This window comes from Sebastes umbrosus, chromosome 10 (genome assembly GCF_015220745.1).
Source record: "Sebastes umbrosus isolate fSebUmb1 chromosome 10, fSebUmb1.pri, whole genome shotgun sequence".
NCBI lineage: Eukaryota > Metazoa > Chordata > Actinopteri > Perciformes > Sebastidae > Sebastes > Sebastes umbrosus.
This window is the reverse complement of record NC_051278.1, coordinates 31,263,502-31,278,088: the sequence shown is the minus strand read 5'-3', so window position 1 is coordinate 31,278,088 and position 14,587 is coordinate 31,263,502. Positions and strand designations below refer to the sequence as shown.

The window sequence follows — 14,587 nt, the reverse complement described above, 5'->3', positions numbered from 1 at the left end:
AGTTTATATCCCGGTGAGTTAGACCTACATCAGGAAAAGAGTATCAGATCATGTGTCAGTATATACTACAGAAATATTGGCAATATTATTGGCCCTGCAGTGGATAGAGGAGAGGGAAATAAATAACACCGTTATTGCATCTGACAGTTTTTCAGCACTTACAAGCATAGGATCTGGTAGATCATCAGTCAGAACAGATATCATCAAGGAAATAGTTCTCATAATGTATAGGATGGAAATGAAAGGCACAGGTACACGATTCATCTGGGTTCCTGCTCATGTTGGTGTGGAGGGAAATGAGCAGGTATACATTCTGGCCAAACAAACACTCAGAATTAAGAATATAGATTTACAAGTTCCATTAAGTAAAGCTGAGGCTAAACCATTCATCAGGACATTATGCACAAACAGTATGGCAGGAATACTGGGATGATCAGCAAACTGGAAGGCATCTGTACAATATACAGAAACATGTTGGGGCAGGGAGAAAGGTGGGCTGGAAAAGAAGAGGAAGAAATTGTCATCACTCGACTGAGAATTGGACGTACAGGTCTTAACCACACATTATATACAATAGGCAAGCGCCCAACTGGGAAATGCTCACACTGTAACCAACCAGAAACTGTTGAACATGTACTGATACACTACAAGAATTACATTATCCAGAGGAATCACCTTTTACAGTCACTAAGGAAGGCAAAACACCAGGCGCCTCATGTATAAACGGTGCGCACGTACTAAAATGTTGCGTACACTGTGTTTCACGCACACGCCGGAATGTATAAAAATCAACATGACGTGAGAATGTGCGGACCGTGCCGCAAACTCTAGACCAGACGTGAAAATGTGCGGGCCGTCCTGCAAACTCTGTCATTTGGCAGTGTCAAACTACAAAGTACTGAAACCCGCCAAATGTGTAAAAATAATTTTTCCACTGAATTTACTGAGCTTTGTTTATGAAGTGGGATAAAAAAAACCCACATATTTCTTAACTAGTTTGCGCATAATGTTTAACATCAGAAAGGCACAACAAAAACACATTTAAACTAATTTCCCAGAGATGACTGATGCCTTAACCACTGTGCCGAAACCAAAATCGCATGCTGCACAATGTGGCAAACCAACGTGGTGAGCCTGTGCCCCAGAGGAGCTACAGATGGATGAACCGGACCCTGGCCCACCTAACAATGAGCCAAATGCAGCAGCTATACAGCGCCGCTTAGATGCAATAGACAGAATGTAAAGCAACGAGGTAAGCTGAGACAAACATTTATTTTTTAACAAGGTCTTTTAATGTCTGACTTATCTCACCAAGAACATCATTCATTCTTTTAATTGGTTGCATATATCCTTCATTGTATTAATCTCTCTCTGTGACTCCAGCACAGCGTTAGTGAGCAATGGACCTCATTAGTGACCTCAGCAGTCGAGGCCCAAGACGCAGCGGATCCGTGCGCCTCCGTTACTGATTCCAGAGGAAAGATCATCAAATAAAATATGTTTTCACATATACTGTGAAATTATTCAGTTTTTAAGAGGAACTGATTTAGTTAAACGAATCTAGAGTTTTCCTCATTAGTTTTTTTAATTTTATTTTTTTAATTAATTTTATTTATTTATTTTGGGTCTGCACAATCTACTGCTCCACACTCCAGTCCAGATGGAGGCGTTAATGCACCTCTAAGATGGTTTGCCAACCGCCAATAAACACCAAAGAAGAAGAAGAAGACGAAGAAGGTTCGCTTTTCCTTCTGCCGTTGTATTTTTGCCCTCTAGAGTTGCCGTAGACGGATCACACGCGCTTGCGCACTGTGACGCTCGGAATAACAACACGGAACCATCGTAACCATCGTAACCACCATGGTAACCATGGCAGCTACGCTGTTTAATCTCCTCATTCATTCAGTCCGTATCGAAGCGCAATATCCAGCGGAGGTTCATGTCACAATGTAAAGATATTAGTTTGTTACTGAGGACTGTCTGAAGTGACCGCTTTAATGCGCTGTCAGTCTGTCAGTCTGTTCTTTGAAACAGCGGTTGTCCTCTTATTCAGATCTCTTACAGCATCCAGTCAGAATAAACCTGCTTGTCCAGTTTCTTCTGTGACGTTCACGTTTAGAACACTGAGACTTCTGAACGTCATCAACATATTGTCCCTTTACGTCAATAATGTGTTTTATTGGCCTCCATGTTTAAGGAGCATTATGCTGTCCAAGAGCCGTCGACTGATTCGTTGTAATTAATGTGCACAATAATAATGATAATGATAATAAAAACCAAAACCTGCGCACATTAAAACCAGGCGCGTGCGTGTGATCAGAGCCTCCTCGCGAGGGAGCAACTCTGCTCCGCGTCCACACATGCGATCCCACCTCCGGAGGCTGTTTGCTTTGTGCGACTACGAAGTTAAAAGACAAATGTACACAGACCTCCAGGCAGACCGTAGTAACACGTACGCACACTCGTCCATGAGAAGCACAGCTGCACATAAGTTAACTCTCCCGGGCTCTGACTGGAGCTGCTCTTATACAGGTCCATTCTAATGAGTTGTGTTGGATGCGGCGCGAGTATGGCAGTGAGTGACCCACGGATAGTGATAATAGGATCCGGGATATCAGGTCTAGCAGCGGCTCACCGGCTCGTTAACACGGGATTTCATCACGTGAGGATACTTGAAGCGACTGCAAGAAGCGGAGGAAGAATAAAGACCGGCAGACTAGGTGAGAGACGATATAATATATATATATAATATCTCTTTCTGTCTTTTAGAAAATTACAAAGACGAGATTCTCGTTAAAGGGACTCTATGTAAGAATCAGAAATGTCTTGTTAACAGCGACACCTGTGGCCGTTAAGTCAACAAAAGTCAGCTTCCTGTTGCTCGCGCTTGTGCTCGCTCTACATAGACATGAACGAGCATCGCTCAACACAGTGAGGAGACACACGTCAGCTAAAACCACAATATCACTCTATATTTCAGCTGCTTGGCAGTAATGTTAGCTGACCAGACGAAGGTCTCTCCATGAATCAATACTGATCCTAGTGTTGGCTTTTCCTGCTTCAGCCTCCCGACCGCAGCCGGACAGAACAGGGGAGACACCGGAGTTTTGGTCGGAGACGATAACGTTTCTCTCTGCAGAGCCCTGTCACTTCACAAGACATGGGAAACCTCTGTTGGTCTGGAGGAGCTGCAGCAGTTATTTCTGCACAAACGTCCACTGAACATTCATTAGATATTCTCAGAGCTAAACTAACTCTTCTGTAGTGTGTAGTGTGCGCGCATTCACGTGAGAGGTGGAGCAAAAGAGTGAGAACGAGTGCGGTGTGTGAGTGAAGGCAAGCAGGCAGAGGAGCAGAGTACAGCAGAGACTCCGGTCCTGGAGACCAAAGCTACGGTCTCCCCCGCGTCCTCCGACCGCGGCCAACACTGTTTAACAGATGGGCTTCACTAGATACAAACAAGAGGTTTTGGTGCTTCCGTGTAGTTTGTGTTGGAGTCTGAGCCTGAACAGCGTAGCCACACGCGAGCGCGCATGGGACACCGACCTGCAATGATTTATACCTGTAGGAAGTTACAAACAGTCCCTTTAAATGACCACAAACCACTAAGTGGCCATACTGTACTGTATGAAAATATAAAGTCACATATATCTGCTGGGAATTACTAAATTCAAGTAGGCCTACTTCAGAGCTCATGGTTACACTTAAATTTACAACAGCACGGTATGTCCCAGCTGGGAGCTAGGGGATATGTGATATAAATTATTTTATTATAAAAATCATAAAAAGATTAAATTACAATTTAGGAAGCCATTCTGATTTTTCATGCACATTCTTTGTCTTTTTTTTTTAATTAATAGGTGAATTAATCCTGTACTGGTTTCCCAGCAATTTATTATTAGGTTATTCATTTAATAATAATTCATATCTGCATCAGTATATCTGGTAGGCTATTTATTTAGCTATATAGGTGAAGGGTATGGCCAAAGCAGGCCTAGCAGGTTTCAAAGCCTTCTCCACAGCAGCTAAAAACTGTTTCCAAATGAAAAACCCTGTGGTGTCAGAGACAATAATCTTCCTCAATTCTACAAAAGTAACTTTACAGATTACAACAAATCAGAAAAACTGGAAAACAACTACAATTCACAGCCGTCTGTGAACAGTTTTTTTTAAATAGAAAGTAGAGTTCTGGGAAGAATTACCTTTCCCTGAAAAGAATAGGTGAACTGAAACAGCACAACTAGTTTTGTATGTTGCATCTAAAATTACATCATCTGTTATAAAAGCAGATTTCTTCTCTTCTTTATCTCTGATGTGTTCATTTATTTTATTTTATTTTTGGGATATTGAGGTCCTTTTTCCATTATTCTATTGGTAGGGATATTGTGGAGTCTGATGTAGATACGATTTTGTAAATTTGGAGAGTTGTTTTGGGGTATTTACTATGGTTGCAATATTTTTTATTAATGGGGATGGTCTGAGGGGGTTATTGATTATTTCCATTTTTGCTTTGATAGAGTTCCTTATTTGGATGCACTGCAGATATTGTTCTTTGCCTATGTTGAATTTGACGTTTAACTGTTCGAAGGATGATAGGGAGTTATTTGTAAAGAGATGATGGAGATGTGTGATGCCCTTGTCCTTCCATTTTTTGCACTGTATTGGTTGGTTGTTCGTTTTGAGATCTGGGTTTTGACAAAGTGGGGTTAATGTGCACGGAGTAAGTGTGAAATATATCATGTTATTTGCTTTCCACCAGGCTTGGAGAGTATTGGAGATGGTGAAGCAGTTATGTTTTGTGATGGATTTGTTCAATGTCTAGCCATGGTTGGTGGGATGGGGTTGAGTGAAGCCATGTGGTGATGTATGTTAGTTGATTAGCTATGTAGTATTTGTTAAACTTTGGAGCTTCTAGTCCTCCTAAGGATTTGGCTTTTTGAAAGGTTGTCAGTTTTATTCTTATTTTTTTGTTTTCCCAGTAGAATTGTGTGATGAGTGTGTTCAGATTTCTAAACCAGTTGGATGTTGGTGGGATGGGGATCATGTTAAATGGATAGTTGATTTTTGGTAAGATTATCATTTTTATGGTATTGATTTGTCCGATTGGTGTTAAGGGGTGCGTTGTCCAGCGTGTGAGATTTTCTTTTATGTTTTTTAACAGAGTTGTATGGTTTAGATGAAATAATTCTGATAGTTGAGGAGATATATTAATTCCTAAGTAGGTGATATTGCCGGTGAGAAAATTTCCTGTATTAGATCTGATATTTCCTGTATTGCCATAGACTGGTAAAATAGTTGATTTGGTCCAATTGATTGAATAGACAGATATATTAGAGAATGAGTTGATGAGTTGTTGTTACTTCAGTGAGAGATTTGGTTGGATTTTGGAGGAATAGAATGATATCATCTGCATAAAGGCTTATTTTATGGATTTGTAGTAGCTGCGGAGATGCCGGTGATGTTATTATTCTGTCTGATTGCTGCTGCTAATAGCTCTAGAAAGAGGGCGAACAGTAGTGGTGAAAGAGGGCAACCTTGTCTTGTTCTACGGAGTAATCTAAAGTTTGGTGATGTTATTCCATTGGTGATGACAGCGGCCAGTGGTGAGTTATTCAATATTTTTATCCATTCAATAAATGAGTGTCTGATATTAAATATTTTCAGTGTTGAGAAGAGGAAGTTCCAATTTACCAGGTCAAATGCTTTTTCTGCATCTAGTGGTACCATGATTGATTCTATTTTTTTAATTTTCAAGGTGATTCAAGAGATTGAAGAGGCGTCATGTGTTGCTAGCAGAGTGTCTTCCTTTAATAAATCCAGTTTGGTCCGGGTGAATTAGATTTGGGATGACTTGTTGTAGCCGGTTTGCTAATATTTTACTGATGATTTTGATATCTGCATTGATGAGTGAGATGGGACGATAACTTGAGCTTATTGTAGGGTCTTTATTTGGTCTGGTTATTACTGAGATAAAATCAGTGTTCATATGAGGTGGTAATGAGATTGCATTTTTGACGTTGTCTACCATTCTGATGAAAAGAGGTGATATAGTTTCCAAAAAGTGTTTATAGAATTCTATGGGGTATCTGTCTGCGCCTGGTGCTTCCTTGTTGGGGAATTGTGATGGAGCTTTTTTATATTCTATTGAAGTGAATGGGGAATCTAGAGCATCGATTTGTTTGTCGTTCAGAGGCTAATGTTTATATATTTTCAACTGTGCTTGTATCAGCAAAAGCGGCAGACACTCTCCAAATAAGGAAATCACAAAAATGATGCAGTTGGACATTAAACAATGTGAAATACTTACATATTTTGAATGTTAAAAGTATGGAGGTTTTGCAGGCCTTAAAAACAATATGCTGAGTTAGTCATCTAGTATAGGGCTCGGCTAGAGTAGATGGGAACTAATAGTTACTGTACATCCATGATTATGATAGTTGTGTAATTGTGTAGTAATTGTTAAAACAAATGTCTGTTGCAGAGTGAAACCTGTTACCAATATTATTATTTTTTTTTCTGTAACCACACAATTTTGATTTTCCTCCACAGGTCATAACATTACAGAAATAGGTGCAACTTATATCCACGGTCCATCTGAGGGGAACCCAGTGTTTTGTCTGGCTCGGGACTATGGCCTCCTGTATCCAGAGGCCCTCACCCCAGAGAACCAGGCAGGGAACTTTGATGGATGTCCTCCCCAGGTTCCCAACTGGTTCAGCAGTTCAGGTCACCAGATCTAGAAATGCAACACCAGCCTGTTTTAACACATCACGTTTTCTAATTCAAGTTTTGCAGCTACGTGTGCATTAGCATGATCCTTTGTCATGACATAATGTGTCGACTAGTCTGACTATTGATTACTTTAGGCAAAAACAGATTGTTATTGTTATTCATATTTTATATTCTGTGGGTGATATGCAGGTCAGAAGCTCAGTGCTGAACTCATGAAACCTGCTCTGGAGATGTTTGCTGAGCTATTGGATGATATTTTTCAATTTGAGAATCAAGGAGAAACGCTCTGGGCCAGCGTAGGACATTACATACGATCAGAGGTATTTTATTTATCTTTCTTTCTTCCTGCTGCTATAGATCTGAGAAGTTCTTGATGATAAACGGAAGTTTGGGTGGGTTGATACTGTGTGCAGGCACGACAGCGAGCAGCAGCGAGGTGGACAGATAAAAGCACCAGGGAGCTGCTACTGTGTGCGATCAGTGCCATGTTGAAGATAGAGTGCTGCGACGTTGCGACTGCCTCCATGGATGAGATAGACCTGGCGGGATATAATATCCACAAGGGTCTACCTGGACTGGACTGCGCATTCCCAGGGTCTATACTAAACCGTCTCATAAGCATATTCACACCAAATAAAGGGAATGAACCATAGATTGTATATAAAGATGGACCACGTGTCACACGCAGCAGTGACCAGCAGGCTGGAGCCGTTGTATCGGGGTCTTGTCCACACACCCGCCCAAGCCAATCACGAGCCAAGCATGGCCGCAGCTTGTTAGCGTGAGCCACCTAGCTGCTACATTAGCACCGCGGTAGCTGTTTGGCTAGAAAGACACAACAACTAACCATAATATCTCTATAACTACTTTTATGATCAAATTTACACATGTTCTATTACACAGACTCATGACGGTTATGGAAAGTTACAGTTACATCTCTCTCGTACAATTCCCGAGCCTCCTCGACTACTTCACTCAAAGCAGCTGTCAATCACAGCTGTCAATCATGACGTCTCACCACCTTTTTATAGTATCAAATAACCAATTAAAACCAAACTGATTGGAAAAATTAACACTTGAACATACATCAGCGTGATAAGAACTACCTAAAATGACAGAAAAGAAAAAACAAATTTGACGTGTACTTTGACTTTGTAGTTTGGCCTATGTCTCTCATCCGCTAACATGGAGGGGCTGGAGAACTGGATACAGCGTTGGAGACGGGGCCCCGGTCATTCCTATGAGAGTTGCTCATTGGTACATGAGGCCTAAATGGCTCGACTTCCATCTGGAAAAGTACCCGGATCTTGGCGGAGTAGCGTCCGATATGATTGGCGAAGTAGCGTCCGCTCAGTCACATGACTTGGTCACGGGGTCCTAACGTCACGCCTTCGTCAGGGCTTGCGCTCCAGCCTCGGTCTGGGTCTCACTCCCATGAACGGAGGAAGGGAAATAACTCTGGTTTTGGCTATTAGTGCGTTTCACAACTTTAAAAACGTATTTTTTTAAATAAGGGCTATTAGAGTGTTCGTACTGGGAAGTTGATTCACCTCAAAAAAAATTCGCCACTGAGTTACAGACATCTCTTTCCCAATGTAAGTCTATGGGAAAAAGTATTTTTGGGCCCAATGCATCACGTGACGGACACAGAAGTTGCAGTACCGCCATTTGGCCACTGCAAAAGTTGGGATCGACAACCGGCGCAGTTCCTAGGGGCTTGGTTAAGGTTAGGATAGATCGTCGGGCAGCGAGTCTCGCAAGAGTATTTTGTAAGTTTTCACAATTTGCGGGTTACCTTCTCGACACAACCTTCACTTTTGGAGAGCTGACTTGTCGTCCGTCTTTATATACAGTCTATGGTATAAACATATACTCAGCCCTCTTTGCTATTGGTTTGATAGCCAACAGTGTAGACATAAAGAGGGAAAGAGAGGGGGTATGACATACAACAAAAGTCCTTGGCTTGAATTTAAACAGGGATGTTGCAGTTATATGGTATTAGGCTACCTGGATGCCCTCCAGGTAATTGAGACACTTAAGCACCCTGCCATTGACAAAAAGAACGTTGTCATCCTCAAATGTTGATGTTGGAACACATGGATATGACCTGCAGTATACTGAGATTTCAGACACTGACTAATCACCATTAATTTGTGAATGCATTATGACAGCTGTAGAATCAAGCAACTAAATTGTGGAATTACAGAATTTGGACACTCAAATAAAATGGCAGACAGTTCATGTAAGCGCATTATATAGTTATAATAAGAGGGAGTGATTTCAGACACAGCCCCTGTTTTAGGACGATGTCGGCTCTATTTTTCACTGACCTGCCTTCTCGTAATGTAAAATACGTTTAGCAGAGAAGTAATGTTCACCATGAACTGATCTTCTTTGGGGTGCTGTGACTACAGTATAAACTACTATTTATGTACGTTAGAGTGCTACACATATTTATCCAAGTAACTTTTATTTATGCTTTTTTCTTCCAGTGGCTTCGAGGGCCTAATCGAGAACTTGATGTCGGAGCTCCCCAGTGGTTTAGTGACTTACAGTCGGCCTGTTCGCTGTGTCCACTGGAACAACACAGAGAGCGGAGGAAACACTGTCACGGTTGAGTGTGATGACGGGGAGAAGATCGCTGCTGATCATGTCATCGTCACAGTACCTCTGGGTAGATTTCTGCACACATACTGTACTATTGTTCATGTCAGTGAAATAGAATGATTGTAAATGAGACATTAGGACTTCTGTCAAGGCTGAGGAGTTTATTAGCTGTGGGGCTATGCTAGGCAATACTAGTTTGGCTATACATATATATATGTATATGGATTAAATCCTCTATTACGGTATATGCAATTTTATATTATATTATCCATTTTTATTGACAGGACAGTGGATAGAGTCGTGAAAGGGGGGAGAGAGAGAGTGGATGCGGAAAGGGCCACAGGCCGGATTCGAACCCGGGCCGCCGCGGTCAGGACCAAGCCTTAATACATGGACGCCCGCTCTACCAACTGAGCTAACCCAGGCGCCCATATTATATCATCAATATACATTGTGATATATAATATTTTTCAGAAAAATTAGTCAAGAAATTGCAAATGTATGAAATAATATGATTGGCTTATTCAGTTAATTAAATATCTGACAAACCAAGTTATTTCATCACATTGATGCACAAACAGTCATGCTTGTTAATTTGCAACATTGCCCACAATGGCCTAATATAAGTAAGGGATAATGTACAGCGAGCCGGTCATTGTCGTGAAAGGATCCCCAACAGCTGCAGTCTCTCATCGCCCTGAAGGGGATTCTTTCACAACAATGACCCGCTAGCTGTACATTTTCCTGCTTATTACACGGCTACTTACTAAAGAAATCAGAGTCTGACATCAGCACTGCGCCCATAACAACGGTCTGTTGTACATAGCAACGGTCTATTATACATAGCAGCAGTCTGCTATAAAGAAATGACGGACCGCAGAACGCCGTGTAATAGCCAGATATAAAGGAGTTACCTCAGTATATGCGATATGGCAAACAATATAACCCCACCTGCCCAAACTGACTAGCATGAACTTTTTGTTGTTTTGTCAGGATACCTTAAGAAGCACCATTCAACCCTGTTCTGTCCTCCTCTGCCGGCACACAAGCTGAACTCCATCCAGAGACTAGGATTTGGAACATGCAACAAAGTATATGTAGAGTTTGAATCACCGTGGTGGGATGCTGACTGTGAGGTCATCTACCTGGTGTGGAAAGATGAGGTTAGCCATGAACCACAGAATAAATTTGCAGGCTATTAATAGGCACTATCGGTCGCTATAAGCACCATAGGTGTGCTTCAGTAGGGGCCTACTACACCCAATAGTAGGTTTTATCATCTGTTCAAATGGTAGATCACAGAAAGAAGGTATGAAAGAACACAACAGCGACCTCTAGCGACCGTAGTAATTATGACAGGAGCAGAAGCAGAAGTCAGGCGATCTAGTATAGACAGCATGAAGGTCCATAAGGGTTGGAGGTTGGAGATCGGAGATCGGGGGTGATGGATGAGACACGAAACACAGGGCTTTCAGCCAGGAGACGAGGGTTAGCATCCCATGTGTGAACCCAACAATGTGTAGTTGTCTTTGTGTTCACAAGCCGTAAGTTTCATTTTCACTTTAGAAACGTAGTTATTTTAAGCCAAAACACAATGTTTCTCCCTAAACTTAACTAAGTTTTTTTGTTGTCTAAACCTAGAGAAGCATTTTTGTTTGTGTTCAAAATGTAACATTTAAATTCAGTTTATAGAACATGTTAGAACATGTTGCTTTTAACTTTCACTTTCACTTTTACAACATAGGCATAGTAGACCCCTATTGACCCACATCTATAGCGCTTCTAGTGACTGATGACGCCTACAAGCATGCACAGAACAAGTCTAAATGTTTTCCATTCTTTGAAAATAGCGGTAAATCCATCAGCAGTAGTATATCACTGGTAAATAAACAAAACCTGATTATAAATGCACACACATTGTCTGTTTTAAATCCTTTGTCTCTTCAAGGGGATGTTTTGGACCAGGTGTCAAACAAGTCCTGGATAAGAAAGATGTCAACATTCGATGTGCTCAAACCCTCTGAAAGGTCAGCAACATACAGCACCTGGGCTGTGACAGATGCTCGTTCTTCCTTGTTTAAAGTTTCCAGGATAATTCATGTTCAAAGAGCAATGAAGCCATGTGACTCTTTTTGATAATTATGGTTAACTCTCAGGTATAGCCATGTTCTCTGCGGCTGGATCGCCGGGCACGAATCAGAGTATATGGAGACACTTCCTGAGCAGGAGGTCAGACTTGCCATCACGGAGCTCATCCGTACATTCACAGGTGAGTCTCAACCTATAGCTGCCCCCTAATTGCTGGTATGAATAAAAATGGATAGTAATACTTTATTGTTTCACTTAAATGTAGAGACACAAACTATTTTACCGAGATAATCACAATTAACAACAGGAAATGCACAGAAAAGCCTGGCAAACTGAGTGTGAGATGTCCTACATTGGCAGATAGCCCTTTTTGATATTGGGAAACAATACGGCCTTTCCTGTAGTGCCATCTTCTGGCCAAACTGCTCAGGTTCTGACTCATTAATGTGAGAATAGCAGAGAAGTGTCTCCATTTTCAGCAAAGTATACAGTGAGTGTTACAACCTCGAGGGCCACAAGTATGGCTTAAGCCTTAAAGAGTTGTCAGTTACTGTGTGGGATCGCTTTAATCTTGATGTGTTAGAGGATCTTAAGATGTTGTACATAAGGAGATAATAGTTATCCTGTAATTCGTGCTCAATGTACTGCTTTGACAATTGATCCATAATTATTGAACTGATTATAAACTTAAACTGGAAGCCAGTACTAGATTTAAGATTCAAGATCCAAAGCTTTATCGTCATCGCATAGAAAAAAAGTTGCACTATAATGAAATGATTAGCTTGCTGTTGCTTAGCTGGTTACTACTCTGTGTAGACTATCACTGGCTAAATCAACTACTCTTTCAGTGTGAGCACTTCTTGAGATTTTATATACAGTATTTTCTAAAAATGTTTCTGAGCCTTTTGAGGATGATGCCTGAGTGACAGCATATCTGTGTGTGTACTTAGGAAACCCTACCATCACCCCGAGGAGAATCCTGCGCACCCAGTGGTTTCATGACCCCTGGACATGTGGATCTTACAGTCACACAGCAGTAGGCTGTTCGGTGCAGGACCTGGAGAACATGATGGAGGCCCTGCCTATGAAGGGATCACAGTCACAGGTACACAGATGAACATGTTTTACTGACTCAAACACACACACACACACACACACGTGCATACAGAGTACATACTCTGACTCACAAAATATGACTTTGAGCGAAATTGCTCTCATTTCTAACTGCTTTGGTCTTCAGCCCCTGCAGCTGTTGTTCGCTGGAGAGGCTACTCATCCCTACTACTACTCCACCGTCCATGGAGCTCTTCTCACTGGGTGGAGAGAAGCTGACAGACTCATCTCTCACTACTATCCACCAGTCCATGTCCAGATCAAAAATTGTAAGAGATGAACACATATGCATTAAACAAAGTTTTTCCCCAAAAAACTGTATTTTTATTTGTTTTCCAGTTGTGGAAAAATCATGCAGTAAGGGAACAAGCGTAAAATGGTACAGCGGAACAATGGAAAGTGTAAAATTGATCATATTGCTCCAATCACAGACCATGTGTAATCTTACATAACCAGACCTGTCTCCACAGCTCTGTGTCAGCGCTAAAGAAAGGTCTGGCTCAGCCCATTATCTCTGCTATAGGGGAAAAACTTCTATGGCTTGTTTCTATTTCTTTAAACAAATCACAATCTTGGGTGGCGCTAAGCACAGGATGCAGCGACGGTGCCCTTGCAAAATAGATAGCACAGATAGCAGAAGTGGAGGAGAGTGCAGCGTGAGATACAGTACGTGGCGGCTTATTGCCACAGTCTACGGTGAGTCAGACTACAAGTATTAACAAAAACAAATTAGAGACAACCACACAGTCAGCCGCCGACGTACAATAACAACGAAAGATGGCAAGCAAGTGGCCAGGGGCGAAGCAGGCGGACGGCCGGGGGGCAGAGCAGAGGCGGGGCAGGGAATCTCAGGCGGACGGCCTGGACGCAGGACCTCAGCGGTGGGCATCGACGAGGGCAGGACCCCTCAGGAGGACAACCACGGAGGCGGAACCCCTCAGGAGGACGACCACGGAGGCGAAACCCCTCAGGAGGACAACAATGGAGGCGGGACCCCTCAGGAGGACAACCACGGAGGCGGGACCACACTGGAAGAAGGCCACAGAGTCTTGAGGAGACTGATGACCCGGCTGTAGGTATATCCAGTGGTGAGCCGATCAGGGACTTGGGGTTGGCACTAGCTCCAAAAATCCCTGAATCGAGAGAGAAAGTCGCCAAGTTGGCAACACTGACAGCCCGTCCCTTAAGGCCTCCCTCCAAAGCCACTCCCCCAAAATAATCACTAGAGATGTAATGTTAACAACGAACATGGCAACTGTTAGCACTCACAGCTGTCAAGCTAGCAGGTCGTGGAAGACTCCGGTGAGGCGCAATGAGTGCACAGGTAGTGTGCGCAGGCAGGCAGGTGGTCCCATCCATTTCATTCAGGCCGAATGAAATGATCGTCCCGCGACAGCGACGGACGTCAGATTTTTTTTTTTTTTCTTTATCAAAGCATTTGATATATTGATTGCTGTTGGGTTGTACTGAATTTCAATTCCAACAAATATAACCAAAATATTTTTGAAGAAGTTAGTTTTAAGTTTTATAACTGTAGGACTAACATCATCACACATGAATACAGTTGGGCTCATTGGATCCACACGAGTCTCAGCTTGCCAGTGGTACCCAATTTATGTAATTCAAACACTGTTTAGGGACCCCAGTATGCAGAAATATTCAAACACGCCGTTGTAAAATAGGCGAAAATATCATTTATACTGCATGAAAAAACTGCATGGATTTTGTCGCACACTGCATGTGATTATCATAAAGTGGTCATGTCTGTAAAGGGGAGACCCGTGGGTACCCATGGAACCCATTTTCATTCACTGATCTGGAGGTCAGAGGTCAAGGGACCCCTTTGAGTTTCACCATACCAGTTTTTCATCGCCAAAATTTAGAGTGACTTCATTGTTAATCAGCCATCTTCCCAACATCCTAGCATGATATGGTACCGATGGATTTGTTAGGTTTTCTAGTTTCATGTGATACCAGTACCGTAGCTCTAGATCTAAAATGAGCTCGCTACAGCCTCTGAAAAAAGTCGGCCAAGGAGTGGAGGAGG

General features: G+C 42.2%; 1 protein-coding gene across 1 annotated transcript; it reads left to right on the top strand.

The window, feature by feature from the left end:
- Positions 1-1,874: 1,874 nt before the first annotated feature.
- Positions 1,875-12,856, top strand: LOC119495316 (peroxisomal N(1)-acetyl-spermine/spermidine oxidase-like). Its single transcript, XM_037781677.1, has 10 exons — positions 1,875-2,720; positions 6,550-6,726; positions 6,922-7,052; positions 7,146-7,327; positions 9,225-9,406; positions 10,333-10,529; positions 11,317-11,366; positions 11,496-11,608; positions 12,378-12,532; positions 12,668-12,856. The coding sequence occupies exons 1-10, from the start codon at positions 2,543-2,545 to the stop codon at positions 12,818-12,820; spliced, it is 1,518 nt and encodes a 505-aa protein (XP_037637605.1). The 5' UTR covers positions 1,875-2,542; the 3' UTR covers positions 12,821-12,856.
- Positions 12,857-14,587: the final 1,731 nt, after the last annotated feature.

Excerpts from the sequence above, each read along its gene's own strand:
- LOC119495316 (XM_037781677.1), top strand. The coding sequence starts at position 2,543 with ATGAGTTGTGTTGGATGCGGCGCGAGTATGGCAGTGAGTGACCCACGG. Across the intron at positions 7,053-7,145 it reads GACATTACATACGATCAGAG|GCACGACAGCGAGCAGCAGC; the intron begins GTATTTTATTTA and ends TACTGTGTGCAG. Across the intron at positions 12,533-12,667 it reads TGAAGGGATCACAGTCACAG|CCCCTGCAGCTGTTGTTCGC; the intron begins GTACACAGATGA and ends TTTGGTCTTCAG.